The following is a 15,801-nucleotide window of genomic DNA, read 5'->3' as shown; positions in this document are numbered from 1 at the left end:
GATAAATAAAATAAATAAAAATTAGCCGGCTGCTGCACACATCAAATGAAATGGGTTCTGGCCCACTGAAGCTAGATCTTTTAACCTTTAAAGCTGCCAATAATATTAGAGCCTGAAAGAAATAAAGAAGATCACAAGAGAAGACATCCCACTGTATTGCTTCTTAACTCAAGTTATACTATTGAGGAATCGGAAGTTAAAATTACTGAATTAGCCGCCACATTAATAGCCACGGCACGGCTTGCTATTGCTGCCTCATGGAAAAATCATGATCCTCCTTCTATTGCTCAATGGAGAAATAAATGTTGGGACCATTATGTGATGGATAAAGTAGCAGATAAATATGAGTCCCACATACAAGGATATGCGAGATCCCATGCCAATTTCAATCGAAAATGGAGTCCTCTTATAACATATTTTACAGAAAACGGTGTGTTACCAGCAAATACTAGTTATGCAGATTGGATACATCTTTAAAAAAAATTTATGGCTTGAGCATTCTCAAATATATATATATGTATGGATACTTTTAAGGTCCTTCTAAAATATATCTGGATTTATTATATGGTATATTATACGTTACTACTCTAGTAGAACAAGTGGAAAATAACAAGAAAGTGACAAGGTAATAAGATGTACCTGCTGACAAGTTAATAGATGGCATTGTGTTAAATGAATTTGCACTTACAGGCTGTATTAATGTTTAAATAGTAATCTTGTTTATGTATACTTGACTTATCTTTTAATAAAATCGTTTAAAAAAAATAATAATAATATTAGAGCCTGCTGTACAGTAATGGAGTAATGGGTCCAGACTACCATAAATGGGGACTATATGCACACAGAATATCAACCATTCAAAGGACACTCAACCTATTCTGCTGGAGCATGTACTGAATGTGTGTTTTTTCTAAAATACAGAACCTCCGGCAGGGCAGAATTCGGATCAAAGCACTTACTCGCCGGGAGGGGGTGGCCGAAAGATGCAGGAATTGAGATGACCCCCATACTCGTGCTGAAGCAGGGGAGGGCCCTGCACTCGACCCCGCTGATCCATCCTCCACAAAACAAGGCCACCAAGCTATAAAAGATGCAGGAGAAATTAATCTGTCGCAAATACAAATACATACGCACAGAGGGATATTAAAGGGCCTCCATCACAGGCTTCTCCAAGCCAGCAGCTGCATTTCTCTTCGGCCAGCAGCTGTGTGCACAAGTGTGGAGGTCTGATCAAAAACCTTGCGAGGCAAACCCGAGGTCAAAGTTCAGGCTTCCCACGTCAAAGTTCGAATTCCCACAGAGACGCTACTCTGCCGGGAGAATTGGCAAGCAGGACATATTCTTTGCTGCGTCTGCAGAAGTCTGTTGTTTCACTGTAGAACACAATGAATTGCTGAGAGCGAATAAGTTCTGCAACAATGAATAAGTTCTGCAACAATGAATAAGTTCTGCAACAATGAATAAGTTCTGCAACAATGAATAAGTTCTGCAACAATGAATAAGTTCTGCAACAATGAATAAGTTCTGCAACAATGAATAAGTTCTGCAACAATGAATAAGTTCTGCAACAATGAATAAGTTCTGCAACAATGAATAAGTTCTGCAACAATGAATAAGTTCTGCAACAATGAATTGCTGAGAGCGAATAAGTTCTGCTGAGAGCGAATAAGTTCTGCAACATTCAAGGATAATCTTGCCTGAGAAGAGTACATAGTGTGATTTTTGCATAGAAACCATTGACTGCAACATTTTCTCACTGTGCCTTGTGTGAGCTGCTTGATGTGGTGGCGGCTACAAGCATGGACAGCTTCAAAAGGGAATTAGATAAGCATATGGAGCAGAGGTCCATCAGTGGATATTAGCCACAAGGTATAGATAGGGGCTCTGGGGCAAGTGATGCTCTGTCTTCTTGGTGCTTGGGGGGGTCAACAGTGGGAGGGCTTCTAATGTCCTGGCCCCACTGCTGGACCTCCTGATGGCACCTGGTATTTCTGGCCACTGTGTGACACAGAGTGTTGGACTGGATGGGCCTTTGGCCTGATCCAACATTGGCGTCTCTTATGTTCTTATGTTCTTATGTTCTAATAAAAACTGCGCAGCCTGTCGGCTCAGAGAGACAGTCTTGGGACAGAGAGAGACGAGAGACAGAGCTGCTGAAGCTTCAAGAAATCATTGTGCTGTGTCGTTCTTGCACCTTATCAAAAGTCAACAAGTGGCGCCCGAACAGTCAACACACAAGCAACTTTTGACATGCTGTGGTTGAGCACTTAAAAGACTTCTAGCGCAAGAAATGTCAAAATGTTATCCCGTACACTGCAGCACACAGCATCACTGTGCACTGACAGGAGAAGGGATTCTAACTGCAAATTGCAGCTCCTAGGCCCTACAACAGTCAAGCTACTTGATTTGTATTGAGCAAAAGATTCTGTGGGGCTTTATTGCTAACAATTGCATTCACTTGGTTGCACCTTTTTCAAGCCATCAGGAAAAAACTCAGCTCAACAGCAGCATGTTTGCAGTTCAGCACTTCTGTCCCTAATCCATCCTGGTACTGTTTGCTCTCCTTCCAGCTCCCACAAAGAAAGACGACCAAGTGACAACTTCAGAATGACCTGAAGTGCAGAATGGAGGCCCCACCCCACCCCTTTTGCTGTCAAGTCGCAACTGACTTATGATGACCTTGAAGTGTTTTCAAGACAAGAGATGTTCAGAGGTGGTTTGCCATTTCCTGCCTCAGTGTAGCGCCCCTGAGCTTCCTCTGTGGTCTTCTATCCAAATAGCTTCCAAGATCTCACAAGATTGGGCTAACCTGGCCTATCCGGAATGACCTGAAGTGCTGAATTGAGCTCCCTAGAGAGCCAGTTTGGTGTAGTGGTTAAGTGTGCGGACTCTAATCTGGGAGGACCGGGTTTGATTCCCCACTCCTCCACTTGCACCTGCTGATGTGACCTTGGGTCAGTCACAAGCTCTGGCACAGCTGTCCTTGAGAAAGAGCAGTTTGTGTCAGAGTTCTCTCAGCCCCACCCACCTCACAGGGTGTCTGTTGTGGGGAGGGGAAGGGAAAGGAGTTTGTAAGCCGCTCTGAGACGCCAAGTGAAGGATGGGGTATAAATCCAATCTCCTTCTTCTATCTCCTAACAAAACCTGGAGCCATGACTACTTCCTCCTGCATGGTCCAGCTGGCCAACATCTGGGGGAGAGGTTTGGGGTTTGGTTCAAACCATCATCAACAGCAGAAGCTGCCACCCTCACTCTTACTATACTCCACTGAACCTCTGAAATCCTGCTCTTGGGGGGAAATGCAAGTGCTATTCCAACAACTTAGTATAAATCCAATCTCCTTCTCCTTCCTTCCTTCTCCACCGAACCTCTGAAATCCTGCTCTTCGGGGGAAATGCAAGACAACTTAAATGTCATTCTGCTGGCAGAACAGCACCTCTGAATCCAACTCAGTACCCGTCTGACCGAGAGCAGAGAGGACACTGTGCTCAGTTTCATTGCACAAACACAAACCGCTGAGAAAAGGCACTTTAATTTCAAGAAAGCACACAAAAAAGCCAAAGGGGGGAAAAAACCCAGAGGCTTTCATTGCCATTAAAATGGTAAACACTTCTCCACATGGGACTTTGCAGCTGTCTTACTTTGATGTGTTTCAGTAAATGAGGAATATGCTTGTAAAAAGAAGATGGAACGTGGGAGAACTCACAAGACATTGCTTTTTGCCAGAACATGTTCTGTGATGGTGCTGAGATTCTTCATGTGGATATAGGAAGAGGAAGCGGCTGAGATCAAGAACAAATACTGTACAGAGAGTAAGGATCGAGTGTGCTGTTACCCGACACCCCAAGACTAGCCTACCAGGGATGTGCCTTTAAGCTAAAAGTGACTTTTCTACATGCAGGGCTGGCTCCCCACCACCAGTCCAAGCAAAGTGATTTTTTTTATAAGCAGGGCAACCACCTGGACACACACCACTGCCTCTGATGGCTAGAAAAGTGATCACGGGCAATGTTCCCTCTAAGCTGTGGAGTCCTGTGAGCAAAAATTCTACTTTGTGAGCTACCGGCGGTGCTCATCTCCGTTTCAAAGCCGAAGAGCCAGCGCTGTCCAAAGACGTTTCCGTGGTCATGTGGCCGGCATGACTAAACACCAAGGCGCACGGAACGCTGTTACCTTCCCACCAAAGCGGTACCTATTTATCTACTTGCAATTTCTTGCTTTCGAACTGCTAGGTTGGCAGGAGACTGCTAGGTTGGCAGGAGTTTTGTTTTGCTTGTACACACCTCCTTTTGCTTGCCCTAGCAACACAGTGTGCAACACTCAGAACAACTAAGCGCTGCAAAACATTTTGGAACTTTATGCAGATGCGTAACAAGCCTAGTGCTATTAGGTTCTACAGCAAAGTCTGCTAGGTGTTGCTGCTTACCCTGTCCCCAGAAATGAGGCGGGTGCCATTGGTGCTCCAGCACAGGACTGTGATTTCGCCACGGTGGTAGGAGGGGACTGGGTGGTGCTCCTTGTCTTGCTTGTTGAATACCACCACTTCCCCCAGCTCCCAGCCCATGGCCAGGATCAGCTTGGATGGATGCCAGCTGAGACACGTGGCCCGGAAATTCCTCTCTGTGCACACATCGGGCAGGTGCTCCCCCTGCAAAAGAAAATGCCACAGATCACTTGATGTGTCTCCTGCTAAGCCTCGGGAAAAAAGGCACTCACCAAATCAAACTTTTATCCTCTGGTTAACATCTGAACTGAACTGAACAGAGTTGCTGTCAGTTCTAGCCCGCGCTGGTGTGAGCTACCAGCCTTGTCCCCAGCTCGCCGTCCACCCAGCGGTTCGAAAGCTTCGGCGAGTAGATAAAATGGGTACCACTCCTTAGAGAGGGTGGGCACACTAAACCCCCGTGGGGGAGGTGTTAGCCGGCGAATGGAATGTCCAGCTCGGAAGCCTGGGGAAAAGACCTCTTCGGCATTTCGAAAGGTATTATTATTATTATTATTATTATTATTATTATTATTATTACCAGAAAACATTCCTATCCACACGCTCAAAAAATCTTCGAGGACCTGCTTCACAATCCACTGTCTGAGGCACAAAGGGATGGAAACACAGAACACAACGCCTTTTCTGCAAGGGCAACAAGATTGCCTGGCTAGCTTTAAACACAATTCTAGAGGGCTTGCAAGGCTCAGAAAAATCCCCTAATTTGTGCCATTGCTGTTGGTTAATTTTTTTCGGGTTTCCACTACTTGTATTGGCTGCTTTCATCGGACAGAGCATGGTGCAGTAATTAAAGTGTAATTAAAGTATCTGGGAGACCCAGGCTCAGATCCTCACTCTGCCATGGCAGCTCACTGGGTAACCTTGGGCCCATCCCTTTCTCTTCCAGCCTAGTCTACTTCACAGGATAGGTGTAGAATAAAACAGAGGAGGGGAGGATGTTGTGAGCCATTTTGCATGACCATTGTGGAGAAAAGTTGAGTATAAATGAAGCAGATAAATATTTTTGATACTGCTTTCTTATGATTTTGCAACTGGCTGTTGGGCAGCCTGCAGATACACAGGCCAGGCAGGCAAAGACAGAAATATTTTAATAATAAACAAAAATTTCCATCCTGTCATCTGCAATACAATTAGTTTCTGCCTCCTTTTAAAAATATTTCATATACATTATAGAAAACCATAGAAGCAATTAACAGTTCACATGGAAAAAATGTTGAGGAAAAAGCCTTTATCACTTTCTCTTCTAGGCTAGTATCTCAGTGATTCATACTAAGCAATGATTTCACACCATGCAAAAAATCAAAACTAGGGGTTACAGGGGTTACTCTGTGGACCATCTGCTGGAGGGCCTTAGACAAAGCATACAGCAACTCAGCACAACCAGGAAATAAAATTAAAATGGTGATAGGCAGGCTCACACCTTGCAAAATTACTTGGAGGTACATTCTCTTTTGTGGCCCCCACCTTGTGGAATGCTCTGTCTGAGATCTGTGGACCATCTGCTGGAGGGCCTTAGACAAAGCATACAGCAACTCAGCACAACCAGGAAATAAAATTAAAATGGTGATAGGCAGGCTCACACCTTGCAAAATTACTTGGAGGTACATTCTCTTTTGTGGCCCCCCACCTTGTGGAATGCTCTGTCTGAGGAGGTCAGGAAAGCCCACACACCTCTGGCATTCCACAAACTATGTAAAACAGAATGGTTCAGGAAAGCATTTTACTAAGACAATAACATCTGGACAGGTAGTATATCCTGAAAAAATGACCCTTCTATTCGCTATCATCAACCTATATTTTCTTAGTTATGAATTGCTCACTCTTGCTTGAATACTTAGTGTGCTTGTAATTAGGAAATTCTTCAATAAAAACTATTTAATTTACTCTTCAAATCTGGAGTCTTCCTGCTGTACCGGACCTTGGAATCCCTGATACCCCTCTGGCCTCCCCTGCTAATTTCCCCAACATCAAGCCAGGCCATTGGTGGTAACAAGACCAACAAGATTTCCAGGGTATAGCTTTCGAGAGTCAAAGCTCCCTTAATCAGATACAAGTAGGAATGGAGATCTGAATCTTTATATTCCAGTCAGAAGGTGGGAGGTGTGCAAAGAATGTTTGTAAAGTAGCAAAGGTAAAATTCATATTGTAATAAGCTTGATTAGAGCAGAGGAAAATGCTTGGGGGCATGTAAAATGAAGTTCCTCAGGAAAACTTTTCTATAAAGGAAATAAGGCTATATTATAATGGAATGGTTCAAGAAGGGGCTTTAATTAAAGAGAACAAGACTAGGGGCTATACTATATATTATACATAATTTGTTTGCCATATGTATTATCTGGCTCTCACTTCATAGTTTTTACTGTTTTGTTAACATATGTGTAATGCTTATGCTTTGGGGTTTTTTTGTAATCCTAGTTCTATTTTTGTAATCCTAGTTCTATTGCTTCGCTTACCAGATATCTTACCAGATATCTTAATTCTATTGATTTTATCAATTTACATTGTATAATATGCCTTGAATCTCAATGAAAAAGGAAACTATGAATAACGTAAACAAGTAAACAAATTGCAATTTGTAGTTTGATCCTAACAAGCAACACATTCTTAAATTAAGTAGCGTTTTTTCACTTAAACAGTATCTGACAAATACTAGCAATTAATTTAAAGTCGAACACATCTAATAGAATAGAATGCAACCTATGGGGGAAGGAATCATGTATTTAAAAATAACAAAGTCCAGTGGCACCTTTAAGGCCAACAAAGTTAAATTCTGCAAGCACACAAAAACTTATACCCAGAATTAAACTTTGTTGGTCTTAAAGGTGCCACTGGACTCAAACTTTGTTCTGTTGCTTCAGACCGATACGGCTTCCCCACCTGAATGTATAAAAAAAGAGTTAAATGAAAATGAACTTCCCTCTCATTACAAATCTAAAAGATCTTTAAAGCACTGACCTGTTCTTGAAAAATGTCCACACTGCCACCAGAGTTAGAACTGATGGATGCCACAGCCAAAAATGGATGCAGATCATGCCAGGATATATGCGAAGGGGGCCCACGGGAACTAGGCGCTTCAGTTCGATGATCTACATACATAGCCATGGCAGGAGTTCATAGATCTACAAAGACAAAAAAGTATCTAGAAACCAAGTTGTTGCAAATTAAACTGTCACCAAAACTGAACATCTATTTGATAGAAAGTAGTTTGAAAAATGAAAATCTATTAAGTATAAATACAGCACCTCTGTCATAAAATTATAATATGACAAGGACCAGAAATGTACATTTATTAAAAGGCTCTCTTTAGTAATGAATTCTCTACCATGTAAGACTGAAGCTGGCTAGCAGAGGTCTTATCAACTGCTCCTATCATTCACTTGTGGGTTAGAAGAGCCCTCAATTTAACCAGGGACCACAAGGATTCTAGTCATATTTCCATAACATTATTCTGGCAGCAAAGGCCACAGGAAGCAAGCATGGCATGAAAGCAGTTACAGCAATAGGATGTGCTGAGACTTTCTTTGGATTGTTTATCAGAAAATATAACCAGGTGCAGTCCTAGTTTTCCTCAATCCAGGATGTTAAATTCTAATTACCAGTTACTGGTGTCACAGTTCTTTTACCCTAAGCAAGGCCCTTTTGTTTTCAACAACCTGCATGAACCAAGCAAGAGTTCACTAGGCAAGACTTTTCCTGACAAAGAGATGTACAGGAAGGGAAAGTTTTAACCTTACATCTTCCTGAACTGCATATCCACATACTGTCCAGCCTGCCAGTTAAGAATCTTCTCCAAAGCCCTGCTCTTTGTGTCTCCACCTGCAAACAAAAACCAGGTGGAGACCAAAGACAGAGCTTTCTTAGTGGTGGCTCAACACTTGTGGAATGCCCTTTCCCTTGAGGCTCACCTGACACCTACTAGACTCTTTCAGGTGCCTGGCAAAAACATTTAAATTTACTTGGGCTTTTAATTAATGGGTTGGTCTTTCTAAATTTTCCCCCCTAGTCATGTTTTACAATCTTAAAACCTGTTTATGTGAGTTGTTTTAGACTGCTAAATGTTTTGTGCTGGTTTTATGTTCTGATTGGGACTTTTAACGGTAGATTTTTCATGATTAATTAATGCTATTATTTTAATCATTTTTAAGCCACCTCTAGCAAGGTATATGGAGAGGTAGCACACACCATTTCTAACGGTAGATTTTTCATGATTAATTAATGTTCTTATTATTTCTTACACCATTTCTAAATAAATAAATAAATATCCAGGTACAAATGTTACGTGCAAAGTCCCTTTTTTTTAAATGTCACTTCATCTCCAAGCCAGAAGAAGAGAGAGAGATTGGATTTATACCCTGCTCTTCACTACCCAAAGGAGTCTCAGAGCGGCTTACAATCCCCTTCCCTTCCCCTCCCCACAACAGACACCCTGTGAGGTAGGTGAGGCTGAGAAAGCTCTCTCGAGAAGAACCTGTCCTTGAGAGAACAGCTCTGAGAGAACTTAGGACTGACCCAAAGTCACACCATCAGCTGCATGTGGAGTGGGGAATCAACAGCAGTTCTCCCAGATTACAGTTCACGCTCCTAACCACTACACCAAACCAACCACTACACCTCCCCTACTGAAATACAGCCTGGATCATACACTGGCAAAAACAAAGGACCCCACACACACACACACACACAAACAAGGTTCCTAAACTACGGACCATGTCTTCAGAACCGCTTAAGAACATAAGGGAAGGCTTGCTAGATCAAAATGAAGCTCTATCTAGCTCAGTGTCCAGTTTCCAATAGTGGCCTACTATTGGAAGCCCAGAGGGCAGGTCAAGAATGCAGTCGCCCTTCCCTGTTAATGCTCACCTCACACCAGTGACCGGTGCTCACTGTCATACTTCCTTTGATCATAGAGCTTCAGCTATCCCAGCTAATAGCTGTCGATATGCTTCCCCTTGATGGAATTTGTCTGATTCCCTTCTAAAAAGTTCTAAACTAGGGACCACCACCACAACAGGTGGCAGAAAATTCTATAAATTATGCATTGTACGAATAACTTTTGTCTTTTGCCCGCCATGAATCTACTGCACATCAGTTTCACTTTGTGGACTCCTCAAGTTTTTGTATTATAAGAAAAGGAGAAACGATTCTAATGATTTTACAAACCCCTGTCAAGTCAATTATTCCCCCCCCTTTTTTTAAAAAAACCCACCAAAAAGGCCTTTCTCCAGAGAAGGTCCTCCAACCCTTTGATCTTAATTCATTGCTTTTTTAAACAGCTTTTCAATATCATTTTTGAGATCGTTCCCTCACTGCTGACCTGGGGTTTTGTTAAGAGGTTTACCTGCCCCCTCCATGGTTGGGAGAAACGACAAAGACTTAGGATTTCTCACTACCCTACAGGTGTTAATAAGTTTAGCATAATTAGTGAATGGTCTCCATATTTTTTCTTGATTAGATTTGAATTATACAATTACTTTATTTCATTAGGTACATGCTGCATTTCATGGCTCCGTGACACCACTGTTTCCTATACTCCAACATAGTCATTTGACTATGTAATGAAGATCAGCTCAGTACACCAAGGAACACGGAACGCTGTTACCTTCCCACCGAAGTGGTCCCTATTTATCTACTTGCAATTTCTTAATTTCGAGCTGCTAGGTTGGCAGGAGCTGGAACTAGAGACGGAAGCTCACTCCATCATGCGGCACCCGGGTCTTGAACTGCTGAACTACTGACCTTCCACAGCCTGCAGTTCAGCGTCTTAACCGCTTGAACCACCGCAGCTCCCAGCAGCACCTTAAGGCCTAATAAAATTCAATCCAGCAAAAATTTAAGGGGAGTCACACAGTGCACTTCATCAGATGCGTTGGGAGCATACATCTCTTGGGCAGGGCTATTATACAGCCTATTCTAGATGGATAGCCAAGTTGGTCTGTAGCATCAAAATGAAACAGGAGTCCAGTAGCACCTTAAAGTCTAATAAAATTTAATCCAGCATAAACTTTCTGTGTTGGGCCAGCATACATCTCTTAGGGCAATGCTACTATATTAACAACAGAAAGGCTAGGCATTATTGAGCTGCTTCTTTGCTTCACTCAGTGAACAAACAGGTCACTTTGTGTGTGTGTGTGTGTGTGATTTGCCACCAAGCTGCTGTTGATTTATTATGACCCTACTAGAAATAATGCCCGTTGTGGAAATAAATACAACAGGATCCAGAAAGAGGCTCTGGGAGAGTGCTCTGGCTTTGGGCAAACAGTGTCAGTTTCCTGTGGCGACCTCAGCAGGGTTTAATGACAGAGTCCACTGTTTTCTCTGGAGGGACTGATCTCTGCTACCTGAAGAGCATTTGTATGTTTAGTTATCTGTAGCCCTCACCTGGAGAGTGATAACCATTGTTACCCATTCTCCTCTCCCCTATGAGGTATGTTATACAACTGAAAATTCCAACTGCCTTTTCCAACGCCTTGGGGGGGGGGGTGAGTTTGAGGTGTGGAATGGACTGAAGTCCAATCAGCTTCCATATGCAAAAGACCAGGTTGTCGCAGCAGTTGTGGTGTGGGCGGGACCCGGCCTTTGCCTTCTGATTGGTGGCGATATATGCTGAGGAGCAGTGCCATCAGCCATACACTAAGGGAGTGCATTTTAGAATTAGAACTTTGGCACCCACTATTCAATTATATATAAGGAGAGAGGAGAGAGGAGTTAATGACCTCCAAAATGGCCTGTCCTTAACAGCCTTGCTCCGGTCTTGCACAGACCCAGCATGACATGGATTGACTCCATCAAGGAAGCCCAGGTCACTTTTTAAAAGGCGCCATACTGCTACTCGAGAGTTAGTTAGCCCCTCCCGGTTCCTTGGTCCTCCCCCCCCCCCGTTTTCCCGCCCTTCCCCCCCCCCCCCCCCCCACCTCGCCCGCCTCAGCACTGCGTGGGGGAGGCAGTGGCAAGGGCCAGCCCCCAGACAAGAAGCGGCCCCCAGAGGAGCAGGCACCTGCTGTCTTGGGGGGGGGCCCCCCCTCTCTCGCTTTGTTTTTGCCCCCCCCGGGGGGGGGGGGGGATGCAACGAAACATCCGTTGGAAAGAGCCAAAGTCGCAAAATGGTCCACAGGTCTAACCGCCACCCTCACACACACACCCCAACCGCCACCCTCCGGACTCAAAGCCTCCCTCCGCAACCCACGAAGTTTATCGAAATACGGGAAACGCCGAAGGCCGCCCGGCCGCCCCCAGTCAGTCTCTCAGTCGGCCACTCACCCCCCCGCCTCAGAGCGCCGCCTCAGCCGGGTAAAAAGGAGGCCTGGCGGGCCTCAAAACGGTCTCCGCCAGAGGCTTCGCGTTACCCTTGGCAACCCCAGGCGACCCGCGGCGGAGACAGCCGAAAGGCGGACCGAAGAGTCACGAACTCTCCCGATGGGGAAGATGCGTCCGGAAATTCCCGAAGCCTCTCAATGCCTGTGGCGATGAATGGAACCGGACCTCTCGTCCCGGGAATTAAACGGGGGGTGGAGAATTCGAAACGGGGTATAAACCGCGTGGGTGGCCACGGTTCTGTCTAGAGCTACATGAAATACACTTAGAGGTGCATTGTCTGAAGAAGTGAGCAGTGACTCAGAAAGCTCATTCCCCGCCACAAATTTTGTTAGTCTTTAAGGTGCTACTTCAGTGCGTTCCGTGCGCCTGGGTGTTTAGTCATGCCGACCACATGACCACGGAAACGTCTTCGGACAGCGCTGGCTCTTCGGCTTTGAAACGGAGATGAGCACCGCAACCCTAGAGTCGGACTCGACTGGCTTTCGAGCAAGGGAACCTTTAACTTTACTAAGGTGCTACTGGGAGCTGCGGTGGCTCAAGTGGTTGAGACGCTGAACTGCAGGCTGTGGAAGGTCGGTAGTTCAGTTTGGGACCGAGTGTGCCGCAGGACGGAGTGAGCTCCCGTCTCTAGTTCCAGCTCCTGCCAACCTAGCCACATGACCACGGAAACGTCTTCGGACAGCGCTGGTTCTTCGGCTTGGAAACGGAGATAAGCACCGCAACCCCAGAGTCGGATTCAACTGGCTTTCGAGCAAGGGAAACTTTACCTTTTAAGGTGCTACTGGACTCTTGCTCTTTTGCTGCTGCTTCAGACAGACTAACGCGGCTACCCATCTTGATGAAATGCTCTTGAACGTTATATGTATAATGCTGACCTTTTTATTTTACGTGTGTACATGAATCCGTTTTATTTATTTGTGTGATTTATGGTCCACCACCTTTCTCACTGGGACTCAAGGCGAATCACCCAGACTGAGTCAATACAATCAGCAGGATGGGGCATTCAATGAACAGTGAAACAGGATTAGGGTTCAAGAACTCACCAGAAATCTAAAAAACAGAACTGAAGCAAACCATTAGTGTTAACATGTCACATTAAATTATGCAGAATTACACAACGGGGTCCAGCGCACAGCAAACTATGCAGTCCCTAATACAAAGTTCAATTAACTTTGTAAAAGTCCAGGTAACTTTGTGAATCATATTGCCTGCACAGAAAAGCTTTCTTGAATAATTCAGTTCGTATGTATTCATTTCTACCCGCCTTTAAATTCTTCCCCATGGGAACCCAAAGCAGCTTACATCGTTCTCCTCCCTTCCATGTTATCCTCAGAACAACTCTGAGTGTGTGAGCAGCTGTTGGTCAACCAGCAAGCTTCCCTGGTAGAATAGAAATTCGAATCTGGAACTCCCAGGTCCTAGTCTAGCACTCTACCCACTCCACCACACCGGATATAGTGTGCATGAATCCATTTCAAAAGCAAAAGTGTGAGCGTATGTATAGTATATCTTACCTGAGTATACTAATCTGTTTTAAAAGAAAATCAAGAGGATGTATGTGTACATGTGTATATCTTATTTTGTGCATGCATGAATCCATTTTTAAAGCAAATGTAGATGTAGATGTGCATATTTATGTTTAGTTAATTTGGGCACATGAATCCATTTTTAAAGCCGTCTATGTGTTATTCTTTTGAACTATGGTGCTGGAGAAGACTCTTGAGAGTCCCTTGGACTGCAAGAAGATCAAATCAGTCAATCCTAAAAGAAATCAACCCTGACTGTTCCCTGGAAGGCCAGATAATGAAGCTGAAGCTCAAATACTTTGGCCACCCAATGAGAAGGGAGCACTCACTGGAGAAGACCCTGATGCTGGGAAAGATTGAAGGTCAAAGAAGACGGGGACGGCAAAGGATGAGATGGTTAGACAGTGTCATAGATGCAACGAACATGAAATTGAGCACACTTCAGAGGACAGCGGAAGACAGGAAGGCCTGGCGGGATCTGGTCCATGGGGTCGCGCAGAGTCGGACTCGACTGTGCGACTGAACAACAACAAAATGTGTTATTGAATCCATTTGGAATCCGTTATGTATGTGTACAGGTGTTCGTTTTACAGGTGCTTATTAATCCATTTTAAAAACGAAGAGGCTGTATTACAATATCTACCTCAAATATACATTTAACTCTGAGTTACTATGCATTACAGTAAAGCAAAAAAACCACCTCACTCTGTGCGCACCAACTTGCGTTTGTCAATTGAAGGGGGGGAACCGACCAATGACTTTACAATCCCCACCCCTGACATCAGTGCCCGCCCATTCTCCCTAGCCAATAAGAATCTAGTTCTAACATTTCACAACTAAATTGGCTCGCAGAAAGGGAGAAAGTGACGATACGGACACAGCGAATCAGGGAGCCCATCACCAGAAGCCGTGAGCTTCTTAGATTTTCTGCTCTAGTCTATTTTCATGCTGTTACCCACGATCTAGTATTGATTTATTGACCAAAAGTTCAGACCTGTGTGTACCCTCCCACCCTCTTCTTCGAACGTCTCTGCTACGTTCTTAGTATATTTTACTGTATCAACCGATTCAACACTCCATTGACCCAGCCGCATTCAAGTCAGTTCTGTTTGATCTGCTTAATAAGGCACGTGTAACACCCAAGTTGCGATAAGCTGAGGTGGCTCAAGTGGTTAAGACGCTGAACTGCAGGCTGTGGAAGGTCAGTAGTTCAGCAGTTCGAGACCCGAGTTGCCGCAGGACGGAGTGAGCTCCCGTCTCTAGTTCCAGCTCCTGCCAACCTAGCAGTTTGAAAGCAAGACATTGCAAGCGGATAAATAGCTTACCACTCCAGTGGGAAGGTAACAGCGTTCCGTCGCTGGCTTTGAAACTGCAACCCTAGAGTCGCTCGACTGGCTTTCGAGCAAGGGAACCTTTACCTTTAAGACCCAAGTACCTCCTCCTCAGTAGAGGGGACGGGCTCTTTTTGTAGCAGGAACTCCTTTGCCTATGAGGCGACACACCCCTAATGTAGCCAATCCTCCAAGAGCTTACAGTAGCCCCTGTAAGAAGAGCTCTGTAAGCTCTTGGAGGATTGGCTACATTAGGGGTGTGTCACCTAATATGCAAAGGAGTTCCTGCTACAAAAAGAGCCCAGGAAGGAATACCATCAGCTACTTCTCCTTCCATCTCAAAGCTGCCAGTTTCAGACAAACAATTCTTTGGTGTGTTTGTTCAGATCCTGTAGCAAAGTTTTTGTTTTTTTAAACTCCAGAATGGTATCATTTCAATCTGCCCCCCCTTTTCCTGGTTCCATTTATTTTAATTGAGGGGAGAAATGGAGTCCTGCACTTTACAGATGTTTGTGCTGCTTCAGTGAGTCCAGTCAAAAGGGGGGCAGGCAACTGTTGCAACAAGTCCCTATTTGTTCTCTTTACTTCCTGCATACCACATTTTTCTTCCCAGTAAGGAACCACAGAGGCTTACGTTCTATTATCCTCCATTTTATCTGCACAACCACCCTGAGGTGGGTTAGGCAGTGACTGCTCCAATGTCATCCCACAAGCTTCCATGGCATAGTGGGGGATCAAACCCACTTCTCCAGATCCTGCTCCACCACTAACCACTGCACCCTGACGACTGAAGGGAGTTAATATAAAACTGAGGCTGCGTAGAGTGTGGTCCAGAGGTCAGGGTGCTGGGACCAGGTTCAGGAAGACTCAGGTTCAAATCCTTCCTCGCCTGAAACTCACCTTGGGCCAATGATGATCTTGAATTGCCCAGCCTACCTTACAGGGTTGTTTGAGGATAAACTAAGAGGAAGAAGAAGAAATTGGATTTATACCCCGCCCTTCACTTGGAGTCTCAGAGCGGCTGACAAACTCCTTTCCCTTCCCCTCCCCACAACAGACACCCTGTGAGGTAAAAGAAGGAGATTGGATTTATACCCCGCCCTTCACTACCCAAAGGTGTCTCAGA

At 44.7% G+C, this 15,801-nt stretch overlaps 1 protein-coding gene across 1 annotated transcript in view; it reads right to left on the bottom strand.

Moving 5' to 3' along the window:
* IFT140 (intraflagellar transport 140) overlaps positions 1 to 7,606 on the bottom strand; it is a 120,918-nt gene extending 113,312 nt beyond the window's left edge. The window contains exons 1-3 of the mRNA XM_015428136.1: positions 7,460 to 7,606; positions 4,427 to 4,648; positions 960 to 1,081 (exon numbers count right to left, since the gene is read on the bottom strand). Of these exons, the coding sequence (XP_015283622.1) occupies positions 960 to 1,081; positions 4,427 to 4,648; positions 7,460 to 7,606 (491 nt within the window). The remainder of the gene's footprint in view (positions 1 to 959; positions 1,082 to 4,426; positions 4,649 to 7,459) is intronic.
* Positions 7,607 to 15,801: the final 8,195 nt, after the last annotated feature.

Source organism: Gekko japonicus, unplaced genomic scaffold, assembly GCF_001447785.1.
Source record: "Gekko japonicus isolate JY-2015 unplaced genomic scaffold, Gekko_japonicus_V1.1 scaffold1343, whole genome shotgun sequence".
In the NCBI taxonomy this organism is placed as follows: Eukaryota; Metazoa; Chordata; class Lepidosauria; order Squamata; family Gekkonidae; genus Gekko; species Gekko japonicus.
This window is presented reverse-complemented; position numbering and strand designations above follow the sequence as displayed.